Raw genomic sequence first — 18,272 nt, 5'->3', positions numbered from 1 at the left:
CAAGGCATAAATAGGTGCCTATGATCATACAATTAATGTATTATGGGATGTTAACAAAGGTCTTCCTTCCTCCAAGTTCATTTCCCTCCCTTTAACACAACACTATTTTCCCTAAAATAGAGCTATCAAGTTCTTTTTCTCATAGTATGTCTAAACCATATGATGACCTAGCATCAAAGTCCCTTACTATCCTTATTTCCATTCTCTGAACATGACATACAATGTTAATAACCTTCTTCAAATATGTCCTACAGAGCTACATACTCTTCTCCATGCGTACTTTGATGCAGATAGAATAAAGTGAGACTAGTCATAGAATCATATTTTCTTAGAGTTGGAACTGGAAGGAAACTTGGAGAACCTTGATTAGTCCCAACCTCCCCACTTTGCAGATGAGGAAATTGAGGCAAAGAACAGTTGTGAGGTTTTTACAGAGTCATATACTGGTGAGTGTCTAAGGAAGGATTTGACCCAAGGTTCTCCTGACTCCAAGTTAAAGAGAATCTAAACTCTTTGCTATGCTACCTTTCCAAGTCTCTAATTTGGTACCAAATGCTATGCTTCTATTAAATATATAAGTTCTATCTCCTATCTCTAGGATCATGTCATCTTTTTTGAAGACTGGGTCATACTATTGACTCCTAGTAAACATGTATTGCCTAAAATATGCTCCTAGTTAACTCTAGTACAAGGTAGAGTAAAAAGGGGGCAATTGTTCTGTAATGGAGAACTTTAAAAAATAGGCTTATCTTATAAAAATCTGCAGTAATATATTTACACAGTCAGACTTTTGGTGAAATATACTTTTGCCATAATAATATTGATGGAAATGTTCGATGTTTCACTAAGCATGCTGTTTTACCACCAATTAGGCACCTTCTTATATTTTAAAAATTGGCTTTATTTTCATATTATTTAGGAGGCAGCATGGTAAAGTAGAGAGACCCTTAACCTGGAGTCTGGCAACCAGGAATCAGGGTCTGGCTTTCTTACACTCTATCTATATGACTGAGCAAGAAACTTCACATCTCTTGGCCTCACTTTCTCAATTCTAAAATAAAGAAATCAGAGTAGATTACCCTTATCATCCCTTCTAGCATAACACATGTGCACACACACACACACACACACACACACACACACACACATGCATTCACAATTTCTTCTATATTCCCCTTCATTAGTCAATTAGGCAGATTAACAAATGGTGCCTGGAACCATGTGTGAGGATTTCTTGGAACTCCTTCCTTTTGGAGGGTTTTGGAGCTAATAGCTGTTCCTTTGTGAAAATAAATTTTATCTCTTCTTAAATACTATGTACTCAGTCAGCATTTTGGGAAAAAAACAAAAAATAACCTAAAATACAATCTTTATACTTGAGGGACTAAAAATCTAACTGGGGTGGGGGGAAGCAGACCTAGCCCGAGAGAACTGCAGTAAACAATATAACAATTAAATCATTAGAGAGTAAAACCCAGTAGGATTATCTATATCAGATCTAAAAAAATCTATCCATACCAAGTGTCTGAGAGGGAAAATTCCTTTTTTTTCTGGTAAAGTGATGACTAGGCAGTTTGTAGTTTTAGGAATCAGGCAAGCAATCATTTTACCAAGCAGAGATATGAGGGCCCTCTATGTCCCTTCTCCTCCTATCAGGGTCTGCACTTTAATACAGTCCTCTCTCAGATAGATACAGCCTGTTAGAATGCTGTTGCTGCTGCTGCTGTTTCTGATGATGATGATGATTGTTGTCCTTTGTAATGAAAGAAGACCATTTCAACAAGTGAATGATGATAAAACTTACACATTATATTGATTGAAGTGAGGGGAATGTTGTGCAAAGACATCCTTCTCACTGTCTCTTCTAGATCCACCTAGTAGCCTGTTAGTATAGGAAACAGGACTTCCGGAGTTGATCAAGTGGAAGACTTCAGCCTTTTGAGTCTTTCCCATATTATTGAGGTACCTCATCATTACAGTAACACAGGGCAAAGCAATAGAATGGTGTTTTTATGGTGACAAACTTGCAGAAAAGTCAATCTGTCCATAGCATTACAAAATTTTAGTGTAAGGAAGCCGTAAGTCTAATCCACAAAGCAGCTTTTATAGATCCCTAAGAATTCCCAACTGAGTTTCAGACCAGTTGACCTTGAGGGAGTTAACTCAAGCTACTTCCTTCATGGCAGAGTGGTCCATAATACTGTAACACAGCAGTAAGGACCTCTTTGTCTATGAGGGCATAGATGCCAGTCTGCTAAACTACTAATAGCTGTAAGTGAACCTGATTAAATCCTGTGGTTATAACCCTATTTAGCTACAAGTGAACTTGGGGGCAATTTCAGTGTAGAGTGAAATTCCGCAAGTTCTTACTTGGAAAAATTGATGCCTCCCCTGATCACACCAGACTCAAATGGGTCTTCCATGCACTGAGGAGGCAGCAGTACTTATTTAAATTGCAGGACCAAGAGACAAGATGCCAGGGTTCTATAAAATCCCTGTTCTGTGTCTTAGTTAACTCATTTAAGATCTCAGTGTAGAAAGTTTTGAGCATACTAACCTCTGAATAACCCAAACACAAATAGATACTTAATACACACATCCATATATGAATTTTTATACATGTGTATATATACAATATACCTATATCACACACATTTTATTATGATTATTATATTAATTTATAGTATTATATATTATAGTATTATATATTATAGTATAATATTTTATATTATATTATAGTATAGTATAGTATTATAGGCCACTCTCTAAGACTCTCAGCGATAGACAAGATTGCTTATCTGCCTGAAAAGGAGTTTCCCAAACTGATGAAATCACAGCAAGGGCCTTTAAAATACACAAATGTGTAGATATTCTTTGGTATATACATATATACTTGTGTGCATGCTTATGTGTAAGCATGTTCTTCTACTAAAATAGGTTAGCAACTGCATTGGAATTTTAAGTCTTTGATGATTACCTGTGGGTACTGAGAGATTAAGTCCAGGGTCACCCTGGCAGTATCTATCAGGAGTGGGATTTTATCCAGGTCTTAGTGATTCTGAGATCAGCTCTCTATCCATTAATATTATATACACTATCACACAAAAATATGTATTATATATATAAATATAGATTTATTTATCTGTACTACATATAATAACTATATTTAGCTATCAGAATTAGGAAATTGCTCATGCTATCGTGTAAGACTGAGTATGTTTACATTCAGGCCAGTATTTTTATTCAGAATCTCTTCAATTGTGATTTGTATTCATGTTTCAAGTTCATTTGTCTCTGGAAATACATTGCCCTTTGGATTGATTGGTTGCAAGGCAGATGCTCAACATACCATAATTGCTGATTTTTCCAGTCTATTCATAGTGGAGTAAAGTTGTAATAGCTTTCACAAAACCTCTAGTTAATTAGCATCCAAGAGATCCTTTTGAAAATTGTATCTTGTAATATATTAACAGAATTGATGTTATGCTAATGGAATATTCCTATTAAGTCAAGATGAGTTAGTCATCTGAATGAATTCCTGAAAGTGGGATCTAGATAATTCTGTGGTTATAGAGGAGAATACCTGGGAGGGACTCCTTCTTCATTTAAATTTAACATTTGAATCTTAAAAGTATAAGACCCATCAAACTCATAGCTGTGTACTAATATAATTGGTTACTAACTCACTGTTAAGTCTTTCTCTTCCCTGGGCCTTAGTTTCTTTACATATCAATGACAATTAGAACAGGTGGCCTTTAAGGTTTCTTTCTATTATTCTGTGATTATTGGTTATGCCTCTCATTTATCAAGAACTGAAGTGAACTGAATAGCCACTCCATCTCATAAAATTACATGATCATATTTTGGAAGGAACCTCAGAGATCATTTAGTCTAATGTCCTAATTTTCAAGGTAAGAAAATTAAGACTCCAGAAAATTAAATTTGACCAATATAACACAGGCGGCAAGGTGGGACTTGAGTCTATGTTCTCTGATTTCAGAAACAATGTTCTTTCCTCATCTATGAAATGTGTATAAAAATAGCATCTATCTCACAAGGTGGGATAAAGATCAAATTAGGAAACATTTAAATAGACAGATAAAGATTTAGATGGATAGAAATAGTCATGTATATAAAAGGTATTTGTACAAATATATATGTAAAATGCTACAGCACATATATAAGGATATGTTTCTTTATATAACATATTTTATAAATAAAGATACATATCTTTACAAACTTTAAAGTACTACATGAATGCAAATTGTTATTATGATTACCATACTGCACCTCTTCAAGGATTCTCATGAACTGTGATTTAAATTTTTTATTGTTGTACATTTGAAAGTATATTTTTATCCTTCTGGATGCCTAGTAAGCATCTTAACGACAGAAATCATATCTTACATTTCCTTATATTTCCCCATACACCTAGCCATGTTCCTTGCACTGTATAAAAACTCAGTAAATGGTAGTTGTTCTAAGGTTGGGGTTAAGCTAGGCCTTGCTCTCTAGTTATGCAAACTGTAATACCTAAAACTATCTTTAACCTCTAATGGCAATCACATCTAATTCCAGTGTCTAAACCCTTCTCTTCCCATTCTCCAGCTTGGAGATAGCAACCCTAACTCGGGCAGATGTGGACTTGCAAGCCTGTCGTATGCAGATTAGCAAAGACATAATTGGCGTGTTATTGAAAAACTTGATTCTCAGTGGCAACCTCTCACCCCACATGGAGAAAAGGATGAGTTCCGTTTTCAAAAAGCAATTTCTCATGATGGAGAATGAAGTACAAGAAGAATATGATCGGAAAATGGTTGCTCTGACTGCAGAGTGCAATCTGGAGATGAGAAAGAAGACAGAGGCTCAGTGTCAGAGGGAGATGGTGGCAATGGAGGAAGCTGAAGAGCTGCTGAAGCGTGTCAGTGAGAGGGTAAGTCAGCCTTGACAGTGAAGACTTCGCAGGAAATTCTCTTTCCCACTCTTTCTTCCTGTCTGTTTCCAAATATCTCTCTCTCTCCATCCCTGTCTCTATCCTGGTTTCTGTCTCTCTGTCTCTCTCTCTCTGTCTTTGTCTCTCTGTCCCTGTCTGTGTCTGTCTATGTCCATCTGTCTCTGTCTCTGTCTCTGTCTCTCTCTGTCTCTCTCTCTCTCTCTCTCTCTCTCTCTCTCTCTCTCTCTGTGTGTGTGTGTGTGTGTGTGTGTGTGTATTTCTCCCTCCCTCTTCCCTCCACCCCTATCCCTCTGACTATATAAGGAAAAGTGCTTTTTTTGCTTCAAAATCTTTCAGGGAAAAATCACAATCTTGCCATATTGATGTTTCTACCTGTGCCTGGAAAACTTTCAAGAAAATAGAGGATTTTTTTTAACTTTTTGCCAGTTTTAATCTATGCTTGTCTGATCTGAACTATGATTTTTATTGAAGATTTTAATATCCTGACTATGACAGTTATGCAATCCCATAATAGAATGATTGAACAAATAAAAAATTACTTATTAAGCACAAGAGGAACAAAAAGAAAAGCAAAAAATAGTCTTTGCCCTTCTGGACCTTTAGATTCTCAATCGGGGAGAAAACTCACAAAAGAGAGTGGTAAAACAATTTATTCCAAATATATAGAAAGGTTGAGTGGAACACATCGTCATTCTGGGAAAATGACAGAGCTCCTTTGATCCGGTTTCATGGTTGCAGAATTTGAAGGCTGTGGGGGAAAAATACCAAAGAATATGGCAAGAAGATAGTCAAGCAGTAGGAAGTGAAGCCCTGAAATAGTGTTTTGGAAGAGGTAGTTGGTTACCTGACAGGAGGGCATGGTTCCGGGAGAAAGTTTATCCAGGATAGCATGGTTGATATGAAAAGGGCCAGAGAATATGGCATGAGAGAACACTGAACATGTATTCTGGAGACCTAGAATCAAATCATGGATTTATCATTTACTTGTTATATAATTATGGACAAATTGTTTTAACTCTTTGGCCTCGGCTTCCTTTTCTGCACAAAAGAGACTAAAAGAATCTGTACCTGGACTTCATAAAGTCATAACAAGTAATGTACTTTAGAAAATTTTACCACACCATAGACATGAAAGTTGCTATTACAATACTTAAGAATCATCAGAAATTATCCATTTGCTGAATATTTGTTGAATATATATTTTGTGTTTAGACAGGGATAGAAACTGTGGAGAGATACAAAAGAAATTTTAGGTACAGTCAACTTCCCTCAAGGATGTTTCTGCCTAGTTGAAGATAAAATATTAATGCATGAGAAATCAGTTAAGTGACACACACTAAAAGATAATAAATTTCCAAGTGTAGTAAAAACCTGAAGGAAAGAACAGCGATCAGTCTGTTGATAATAGTTGAACAAGTTTCAAAATGGAAAGACTAGAACATAAGATCACAGATAAAGGGACCTTGGATGAAGTTGAGTCCAACTCCCTCATTAAAGATGAGGAAACTGAAGATGAGAGAGGCTAAGTTACCTGCTCATTGCCACCAGTGAGTAATTACCAAAGCCAAGGCAAGGACATCTAGGTGGTGCAGTAGATAGAACACTATCTGAGGAGTCAGGAACACTCATCTTCATGAATTCAAATCTGGCCTCTTACTTACTGTGTGACCCTAAACAAGTCACTTAATCCTAATTTCATCAGTTTCTTCATCTGTAAAATGAGTTGGAGAAGGAAATGACAAAGCGTTTCAGCATCTTTGCCCTCTCCCCAAAAGCCAAATGAGATCATGTAGAGTCAGGGATTGAACAACTACAAAAAGAGAACTTGTGGGTGGGGCACTGGAGGGGAAAGTAATAAGATTCTAGGACTTAAAGCAAGAAGAGACCTCAGCTAGTTCAACTCCCTCATTTTACAAAGACTGAAAGTTCCAAGAAGCAGAGGCATTGTAATTCCAGGGCTTTTCCCATTATTCTATAGAATACTTCATTAATGTGCAAATGCAATAAGGATAATGATAATCATAACTAGCATAAAATTCTATTGTGCTCTAGAGTTTACAATGGGCTTCCCTCATTACAATTTCATGAGATAGATTATGCAAGTATTATCTCCATTTTTACAGATTCAGAAGCTGAGGGTAAGGGGCTTGCCCAAAAATCACAGCTAGTAAGTGGTAAAGCTTAGACAGTTGATTACTTAGTCTCTGGCATAAATATTGTTCTGCAGAAGCATATGAAAGGTTATTTTAGAATCGATTAAACTTGCAATAGTACATCATTGCTGAGAAGTTTAATAGTTGTTTCCCCCCCACATTTCATCCCTATTAACCTAAAAATGAATGGTTCATGCTTGTCACATTTGATCACATCAACTAAGGAGATGACATTGATGGAATAACTAGTGTCCATGCTTTTTCATTACTTGTAAGTGATCTATCCACTGAATGTGCTATTGCTAGTGCTGTGTTTTTTGCGTAGAAGTCAGGAATGATAGAGACCATGTATTCTGAAACAGAATATAAGATAGTACATCTGACAATGTGACCCCTAATTCATTTTCTGGCTGTTTCCTAATATTTTCCTCATGCTCACATCAGTGAAATGGTATTCTTTGCTCTCTTCTAAACTGCAGTCAAACATGCAGACTCAGGTTCTTGGTAAATTCTTACCCAACATTTATGAGATAGCTCAAATGTGATCTCTTTTTTTACAAACTTTCCCACATTCCTTTTCCAGGAATAATCTTTGTATTTTCACACTTTGTAGTTTGTGAGTATCTCTTAACTCTCCTATTAGAGAGTAAATTCCTAATTCCCATGAAGACAGTGTCAGTGCTTTATTCTGAATACAAAAATGCTTAGCAATTCGGTCTTTAAAAAAAAAACAAAAAATAACCTCTTGCCTTTATCAAATCTTAAGGTTATCCCCATATAGTTCTCTTCTGTTTGACTGCTATACTTCTAGAATTTTCTCTATTCATAATTCTCACCTATTGCCATTTTCAACCTCTTTACTTTATGACTTCCAAAAAGCACCACTATTCTTAACTGTTCTCTCCAAGATTTCCAGGCATCTTTTTAAAAAATATATTTTACTGGGGAAGAACAGCTAGGTAATTAATACAGTAGATAGAGCACCAGCCTGGGAGTCAGGAGAATCTGAGTTCAAATCTGGTCTCAGACATGTAATAAATGCCTAGCTGCATGACCTTGGTCATGCCACTTAATCCCATTGCTTTAAATAAAATTATAAAAAATTCATATGTATGTATATATATATTTATATGTGTATATACATATATACACATATATATTATATTGGGGCAGCTAGGTGGTGTAACAGATAAGAGCACCAGTCCTGGAGTCAGAAGGACATGAGTTCAAATTTGGCTTCAGATACTTAGTAGTTACATACCTGTGTGACCTTAAGCAAGTCAATTAACCCCATTGCCTTGCAAAAACCAAAAATAAATGCATATTTATATTATATTAATGAACTTAACGGTAATAAGAAAATGTAAACATTCCCTCCATACAAAGAAGAATAGGAAAAGAGGACCAAAAGGACTTTATATGAAACTGTAAATCTTTACTAGAACACAAACACACATGTGTGTATAAATGTATGCATACATGTGTATGTATGTTTATCTGTTTGTATATTTGTATCTACATATGTGTGACTTTTTTAAAAAGATGAAGAATTAAAGATTTTATCTAATCTTCACAACTACTTTCTAAGATAGGAATTATGCATAAGAGATTGATCTGTTTCAGCTGTCTCCATCATCTAGAACAACAAAAACCATAAGATAAAAATCTGATGAACTAAGAGCAGAAACATCTAATCCTCAAACTCAAATGCACTCAGATACTCCTCCTTCACCAGCCTCCATGGTCTGACAGGGTTGCACAAGTTAACCCACAAATTTGAAAAATAATTCAATTATCTGTGCTACCAACAACACTACCCCCTCCCAGTGGCAGAAAACCTAAAGGCATAAGCTCATTTTGGCAGGGATAGCAGCAAATGTGCTGCAAATAAACTCAACTAAAAAACTGAGGATAAGAGAGAACAAAATGTTAGCATGTGTATGTAGGTCACTACATTAAGCCTGAGAGAAGAAGCTGTGCATCCAGTTGGGGTCAGTCACTTGAGTCAGAGGGCCTAAAACCAAGGATATGCTAATGGAAAGAAAGGAAGACGACTGCTTTGAGGACACAGCTATTGAAGCGGAGGGAGTCAAAGAATGAGCAATGTAAAAGGAATGTAAAAAAAATTAGCAGTTTTTCCCATTGTTCACTGAGAAAAAAAAGACTGAAATTGTCAAAGCTCTCAGGAAGAAGAAAACTCAGTTAAAGTTTTTGAACATTAACACAGAAGGCATGAAGGAAGATAACAACGAAGGAAACTGACCTTCAGATGATGGAAACAAGGCATCTATATATAGTGTAAGACAAAGGAAAATTAAACAATAAGAATTAATAGCTGATGAGGCAAAAGTCCCTGTAGATTCCTAAGAAAGTATGGAATCACATCAAGATGTTCCAAATGATTTAGTAAAAAGGAATTGTGAGAAATAAGATTTTAAAGGAACTTTATCACTGATCTAGTGATATCTAGTGATATTACTAGTCCAACCCTGTTATTTTACAGAATCCCAGAGATATAAGATGATTTGTTCATAGTGAGCATAAAAACATAGATGCATATTGTCTCTTTGAGACAATATATTTAAGAGTTGTTCCACTACATAATATTGTTCATATTTTACAAAAGCCTCTCTTATGGCTAAAATACAAATGTTCCAAAGTACATGTTTTGACAATATTGCCCAGTAATTAGTAGTTTTTCCATACCCATTGATAAATAAAAGTATTTTAGATATGCCAGACATGAAGAAGACATTTCTTTTTTTCTTTCAACAGTCTGCTTTAGAATATAGAAATTTGCTGCACAATCTACACCGATGGGAACAGGACCATTTGAGGAAGTCTCTCTTACTCAAACGGGAGGAAGATTTTGCAAAAGCATACAGGGAGCTGGCAATTTTCCAAAGAAATGAACTACACAACATCTTTTTTACACAGATAAAATGTGCCATTCTGAAGGGAGACCTAAAGTTGGAGGCTGCTAAAATGCTCCTTCAAGATTATTCTAAAATACAGGTAATGTCATAAATACCTAACTCATCCTGATGGTAGAGCAATTTCCAAAAATGTTTCTTTAAATGTCACTGTTCAAGGAGGCCTTTTTTTTATATTTACCCCTTTTGTTGTTGTTGTTTATTGCAATAGAAGTCTCTCCTATCCTTGCCTCTAACCTCTTAACTACCCTCTCTCCCTTCAATGGTTCCTCTTTTCTTTGCCCTTCCCCTATTTCCCCCTTTTTGCTTTCTCTCCCACATTTCCTTTCCCTCATCTTTCCTCCTCATCTTTCTTTCTTTCTTTCTTTCTTTCTTTCTTTCTTTCTTTCTTTCTTTCTTTCTTTCTTTCTTTCTTTCTTTCTTTCTTTCTTTCTTTCTTTCTTTTTCTTCCTTCCTTCCTTCCTTCCTTCCTCTCTTTCCTCTTTTTCTTTCTTTCTCTACTAATCAGCAATAGAAGCTTTAATCTTATCCATTTATAACTGATTCATCTTTCCTTAGGCAGTCCGGTGGCTCCCATTTCCCAAATATTCACTATATTGGTGCAAGACTTAATATGGACATACAAAAAATTGGACCACTGCAGTTCTGAATACCCAAGCTCAAGCAATCCAATATGGATTTTCCTTTTTTCTTCACTAACCTTTCTATTCTCCTTCCCAACTTTTCTCTTTTGCTTCTCCCTCTTCTTTTCCATAACATAGCTGAATGAAAAGGAGAACATCTCAGTGACCTTCTAATCTAATCAATACTTGAAAAGTTATTTCCTCTGAAGCACCCCTACAAGTACCATGATGTTTGGATTCTTAGAAAAAACAAAATTATTGCATTTATTAACACCTAATCCTGACATCTATCCTAACATTTAACTTATTATAGCTTTTATAAGCATTTAACATAAGCCATATCCTACTTTATTCTAGAATCACTTGTTTTTCATTATTTGGTATTAAGTTCTTTAATTTTTCATGTTGCTACCACATTCTTCTCATGCTTAATATTAATTATACTTTTGATGTAAAGTTCATTTTTCCAAGTCTAGCCTTAATTAAAACCCATAAGTTTTCAGTGGGCTTTGAATCAAATTTGCTCCTAGAATATTGTAGCATGTTTATCTCTATCTTCTGGATAAACTTCTTAACTTTGTATGATATATAGTATGGTGAAAGGATGTGTTGCAATATTCTATCTCATCATTAAATAAAGAACAATTCTGTTTTTCAATATCCACAGAATGTTACTATGTTATTTTTCAGTTTATAATTCCCTAAAGTACTATAAGGCTTCTGGATTCTTGAGAAATAAAAAACAAATTTTGTGGTATATTTTACAATCTGATGAAGATAATCCATTATTATAGGTTCACCTTACTTTTATGATCATGATTTTGGTACAATTTTGACTTGAAAAGTAAGTTTCTTTAGTGAAAATTACCTTTTTAGAAATCTTCATCAATCCAGTCTCACATTGTCTTACCCATGAAAAGCATTTTTCTTGAAAGCAATGGTTAACAGCTTTTCTGTTTGTTTTCAATGTTCCTCCAACTTCAAGATAACTAAGATGCACTGAAAAAAGATTCATTATTAATATACTTCCTCCATTCCCATCCTCAGACAGCACAACTCTCTACAGATCTTACAGATCTACAGAAATTAAAATATCAAATACAATACATGATAAAATTCAGTATAAATATGATTTTTCTAGATAGTTGATCTATATCATTCCCTCAACTCCTACTCATTCAAATACAATGAATGATTCCCTATTAGCTCTAGAATGAAATATTAACTCTGATTGAACATTTGAAGTTCTTTAGAATTTGACCTCTTTTTATCTTTCCAGTATTTCTATCTCTGCCTTCATAGTATCTCTCATATATACGTTCTTCTTTCCACTCACATGACAGCTACCAATCTAGTACGGAACCTCATCACTCTGAGCTTTAATCATTGAGATAGTTGTCTAATTGGTCTGACAGGTAATTTTCAATCCAATTCACTTTCTATTCTAGAACGACTTTCCTCGTACACAAGTTGGATCATGTTGCTCCCCTTTTCAATAAATTCCAAGAGCTCCCTATTGCCTCTGTGATCAAAAATAAAGAACCTTGTTTAGAATTTAAAGTCCTTCACAAGTGCCTACCTTTGTAGACTTCTTATATACTACTCCCCCCTTCCACACACACATGCACACACATGCGCACACATGTGCACACACACATACACACTTTATGATTCATCTACACTGACTTATTTGCTGCTGCTCTGTACTTTTTATTGTCTGTCCTATATATGTGGAGCATCCTCTTTATCCACCTCCTCTGGCTTGCTTATATTCTACTTTTTGCTGGAGATCTTTCCAGATTCTATTCCACCTCTGTACCTTCCCTCTGAGATTGCCTTCTAACTACCCTGTATCTATCTATCTATCTATCTATCTATCTATCTATCTATCTACCTACCTATCTATTTATCTATCTACGTATCTTATATCTATCCATAGATTCTCGAGCTGACTCCCTTAATAAAATGTGAGTCCCTTGAGGACATGGACAATACCTTCCTCTGTATTCTCATTCTCATTTTCAATGCATTCTCACAGTGCCCAACACTTAGATTGATTGATTCCACATATCAGAAAGCACAACCATTCTGTCCAATTTGATGGTCCTTGTGCATGATTCTCTGTCTCTCCTCTTTGAGTCTTTATACTGACTATTCCCCACATCTGGATTGTTCTCTCTCCTTGCCTCTGTTTCAGGATCCCTGATTCTCCTCAAGACTCAGCTCAGTTGCTACATCCTGTAGGGAGACCTCCCTAGGTTTTCAGCTACTAGTACCTTCTTTTCCAAGTCTACTTTCATATACTCTCTATGTACATTAGTTTATTTCTCTTTCTTCATGTTGTCTTCCCCATTAGAGTATACATTTTTGCTCCCATACATAGAAGCTAACACAAGGCCTGGCACATCATTTGTAATTTAAAAATTCTCTTTGATACATATTTTTATCTGCCAATGTAATTGAGAAAATAGACTCAAAATAAATTACACATAATCTTTCTCCATTTTTTTAAATAGGAGAATATTGAAGAGTTAATGGATTTTTTACAAGCTAATAAGAAATACCACCTGAGTAAGCGATTTGGCTACAGAGAATACCTAATACAAAGCATACAGTCATTAGAAACCCGGGACCAAAGTCTTCTGAACACAGCCACAGCTCAGATAACAAGCCTTATCCACAAAAATGAGAGGTAATTAAACATTGAAACTTCCAAGTAATAAAAAAATTACCTAGGAAAGATGCTCTCTTGTCAATTCATCCTTCTGTCAGAGGGTCTTAAATAGAGAATTCTAAGAGTCTCATGAAGCAATGATAGGGCAATTAATTGGCAAAGACATTAGCTATTAAGCCATGCTACAAGGTCTATGCAAAAATATTGGCTGAATATCAATCATTTAATCATGCTTGTCTTAGAACTGGATGGTATTATATGATTCTAAATTTAGAGCTAAAGGGTTCCATAGAGGTGGTCTTGTGCATCTCCATTGTTTTAGAGAAAAAGAAACTGAAATTCATATGGGATAAATAAATTTAATTTATTTACTGCAAGCATAAATATTTTTAAACACCTACTATGTATCAGATACTGTGCCGAATACTTCCCCAAATAAATTAGTTACTACTCTTAGAGGCTAGATTTGAAACCTGTTTCTATGTGCAGTGGTCTATTCCCTATGACATGCTGCCTGAACAATAGCTATTTCAATTTCTTCATTTTACAGAGGAAGAAATTGAGATCCAGAAATGGGAAATCACTGGCCAGATATCAGATTATTAGTGGTAGAGCCAGAATTAGAAACTAGATTATAAAACCAGATACATGAACAACATGTTGCATGCTTGATGATGTCTGAGGGCTCCTATTATTTTTTACTTCAGAAAATACTAAATAGTTCTCTATAAAAAGCTAGAGAGTTCTAGTGACAAAGTTTCAGAGAAAGTAGTAAATCCTACATGGATCATTAGATAGCAACATTTTCTTTGTGCCTTTCCTTGTGCCTCACTTTCCTAATCTATGAAGTGAAGTTTGGACTTAAGGTCATAGTGATTCTCTCCATACTTTGACTTTCTATATTTTATAGTCTGGGACTACTTCCAGATCTAGCATTCTATATTCTATGTTACAATATTCTAGCCAACATTGATTTGTTCTACTCTGTTCTAAGGTTTAGTCCACCTTTACCATTCAGTATCTTGGGCCTCAAATGTTTTGAATTCTCACTTCTAGTGTCCCTGAAGGTGCACTTTTTTCCATTCCCAACATTATCTTTCTGCAGTTTTGACTTCCTCTTCAGATGGGCTCCTCCCTCTCCCCACCTTGGTAGGTAGGAGAGATATAGACAGAGGGAAATTTGGAATTTTCTGTTTACTGAATTGATTGTCTTTGGTTACTCATTCATGTCGCCCTTTGGCACTTTATAATGACTGTCAAAGAGCTATTTGTCTCATCCATGTTATGAGCAGATGTGGTTTATTTTTAAATTTTTTTTAGACTTAACAATGTTGATGTGTTTGCCTTGTGTTCTCATGTTAATATTCATTTGCTTCCCTAGAGAGGCAGCATTCAATAGGGGAATGAACAATGACTGACTATTCTTGGAATTAGAAAACCCAGGTTCAATTACTGAATCTGAGACATAATAGATATGCAGCCCTAAGCAAGTCAAATCACATTTGGGAGTCTCAATTACTTCTTCTGGTAAATGGTCATACTCATACTTTAATTATGTATATCACAGGAAAGTCATGAAGACCACTGCTTTGTAAACCTTAAAGTTCCACAGAAATGGGTTGTTTTAGTATTATACTGAAAAAAGACAGTTTGGCTAAAGAGCTGACCTTTAATCTAGAAAGATCTAATTTTGAATCCTAACATTGACTCAGACTGGTTGTGTGGTTCTGCTCAAATCTCTTATCCTCTAAGTGCTCTAGGCCACTCTTTAAAACTTCTAAGTTGCAAAAATGGTTCTTTGTGGTCAAGCATAGCTATTATAATTTTGAAACATTCATATTTGATTTTTTGTTTGTTTTAGGGTTCTTTTTTCACTTTGCATTAGTTCATAAGTCTCATGATTCTCTGTATTCATTACATTCACTGTTATATGTTGTCTTCTAATATTGCATTGTGTTCATATGCCACAATTTGTTTATTCATTTTCCAATAGAAGGATATCAACTTTCTTTCTAGATTAGTTTTCCTCCAAATAATAATCAATTTCTCACTTAAAATTAATTAAAATTTTCCAAGTATTTTTTCTATATGGAAGAAAATTTCAGGTGACTTGGATTAGAGAAACAAGTATTAAAAGATCATAGAGTTTAAAGTTGGAAGGAAGGACCTTAGAAATAATCTAGTTTAATCTTGTCATTTTATAGATGGCTCCCAAACAAGTAATATTCTAGCCCAAATCTGACTCCTAGGCTAGTGTTTTTCCCCATGAATCATAATATTTGTCACATTTCTTTGGATAGGACTCTAACAGGTGATAAAAAGTAAGATGATTAGAAAGAAGTTACAAGAAGGTTGATAGAGTGGCATAAAATTGGAATGGGCTGCCTTCTGAGATAGTGACATTAGACATGCTCAAAGAGTTGAGATGACTGTTGGTAATCTTTAGAGGAAATGAATGCTTAAGATTCTTTTTTGGGTTACAAAATTCCTGGGAATCCTTCCATATTTAAGAGTCTTTAATCCCCAGGTAGTTTTTTGAGTAGGTATTAACTAGTGAGACTAGTTCTTGATAAGAATATACTATTCAGCAGTCTATCTATATTTATTAAGAATTACTGGCCCACTAAATCATGGGAACATGAGGAAAGACAATAATATGGCATAGTGGGAATACTACTAGCTTCAGAATCAAATCTTCTAGCTGTATTACCAAAGGCAAATTATTTAACTTGATAAAGTAAAGTTGCTTTATCTGTATAATGAGGGATTTAGACTAGCCCAAGAATTTTAACTTGCAGTTTGTGAACCTTTGGTTGTTGTTGTTAACTATCTTGAAAGCTATATTTCAAAAGAATTTATTTACTTGGTAAACCTATATATATTTTAGGTATTTAAAAATTCATTCTGAGAGAGGGTCAATAGGTTTAATTAGACTCAGTTCCAATCCAATTCATTTCATCAATATCTCAAACTGAAGTGGCACATTCAGGAACATGACCAACTTTCATCTACTTCAGAGGCTTGCTGTTCTGAGACAAAACCGATCAAATCTATTTCCATTTGCACGTGACAATTCATGAAAACAACAACATATCTCCCCTATGTCTTCTCTTCCCCAGACTAAGCATACTCATTCTTTTCCAATACTTCTCATATAGCATGATGTTAAGGCCTTTTATCCTAAAACAGGGAACAAAGAATTGAATATAACATTCTTGATGTAGTCTGATCAAAACAGAGCACAGCAAAGCTATAAGCTCCTCTATGCCTCAATTTTCTTTCTTGCCTAGATAATATAGTTGGATAGATGATTCTTGATTAATAAATAAATGCCATCCTGGAGGGAGGTTTCCAGTAGTGTGCCACAGAACTCTCCTTGGACCCATCCTATTTAATGTTGTTAACAGTGACTTAGATGAAGACAAGCTTATTAATTTTGTAAATGATCCTAAACCAAAAGGAATGACAATAATATGACAACAGAGTAAAATTCCAAATTGCTTTTGACAAATTGGAACAATTATCCCAAACCAATTAGGTAACCTTTAACAGGGATAAATACAAATGCTTCATTTAAGGCAATTAGTGAATCACAGAATTATAGAATGAAGAAAATATGATTTATCAGTACTTCATCAAAAAAATACAGATAACCTTAGTTTACTTAAAAACTTAAAATGAGTCACCAGCTAGATACAAATATTCAAAATTAACTTTAAAATTGCCTTGAGTAATGCTAATCTACACTGATAAAAATATTGTCCTTATAGATAAGGGCTAAGGACTGTCCTATTAATACCCTGCATTGTCTAGATTGCACCTGGATTATTGTATTTAGGTTTTCAACACTGTATTTTGAAATGCATATCAACAAATTAAAATGAATTGCAACAAGGCTCTCCACATTGATTTTGATAGTTATGGAGTATACACTTTGAAACAATAGATGGAAGTTAACAGGATACAATTTAGTGTAGAGAGGACTTCTTAAAAATTGGAGCTGTCCAAGAATGGGTTATATTATCATGCATGAATTTGTCTAACCTTATTTTAATGCATACTTACAAATTCAATCAGTATTCTAATGACAAATTCCTGGAGACTTTCTGTTTCACAGAATCATTGATTTGGAGCTGGAAGAAAGTTAAGAGGGCATCAAATCGATCTTCAACAATTTATAGATGAGCTGATTGGAATTCATGGAGATTAACACACTTGCCAGGGTCATCCAGTGAAGTTAGAAGAGTTGGGATTTAAATTTAGGTCTTCTGAAGTCAAGATTGAGCATGTCAAAAAAACTAAAGGTGATTGGCTCAAATCTTCAATGTCCCTTCATGATCTGGAATGAATCATATAATCATCATCTTGAATAGAAAAGACATCCTAGTATGAAGAGCCCTTCAGTAGGAAACAACCTGGGTTCTTGCCCCACCTCCTTCCTAGTTTATGACTTTGAAGAAATCACCTAAGAGATCTGTAATATGATTGCTAATATCACACCTGCCTAGTATCAGAGTGTTGGATTAATAAATTCATGAAGTCCCTTTGAACCCTAAGATCTCTTAGGTTTCCATGCCCAGTCAAACCATCATGAAGCATCCTTGGAGATAAGATGGCTTTGAGGAATTTGATTCAATTAAGCATCATAGTCTGCATTTAATAAAGGCAGGTTAAGATCAGAGAAAGAATACTGGACTTACAATTTAGAGATGGAGTTTCTTAGTCCCACTTCTGCTTGATAACTTGACACTGTGACTTTGGACAAGTTTAAATTACAGATTACAGTTTTCTTACTTGTAAATTGGTCTTCCATAATGGTTATGAGGAATTTTTCAAACTGAAAAGTCTATGTAAATCAAATTTGTTATTGTTTTTATTGTTGTTAATAGAATGTAGAACATTTTACACTGGTCCCTGGATGAAGAATGATTGGAT

General features: G+C 35.0%; 1 protein-coding gene across 1 annotated transcript in view; it reads left to right on the top strand.

Moving 5' to 3' along the window:
* The window catches only part of EVC2 (EvC ciliary complex subunit 2), a 205,009-nt gene that overhangs the window by 98,210 nt on the left and 88,527 nt on the right, over nucleotides 1-18,272 (top strand). The window contains exons 8-10 of the mRNA XM_074231593.1: nucleotides 4,609-4,933; nucleotides 9,883-10,122; nucleotides 13,180-13,355. Coding sequence (XP_074087694.1) covers nucleotides 4,609-4,933; nucleotides 9,883-10,122; nucleotides 13,180-13,355 — 741 coding nt within the window. The remainder of the gene's footprint in view (nucleotides 1-4,608; nucleotides 4,934-9,882; nucleotides 10,123-13,179; nucleotides 13,356-18,272) is intronic.

The sequence above is a fragment of the Macrotis lagotis genome, chromosome 3 (assembly GCF_037893015.1).
Source record: "Macrotis lagotis isolate mMagLag1 chromosome 3, bilby.v1.9.chrom.fasta, whole genome shotgun sequence".
Lineage (NCBI taxonomy): Eukaryota > Metazoa > Chordata > Mammalia > Peramelemorphia > Peramelidae > Macrotis > Macrotis lagotis.
This window is presented reverse-complemented; position numbering and strand designations above follow the sequence as displayed.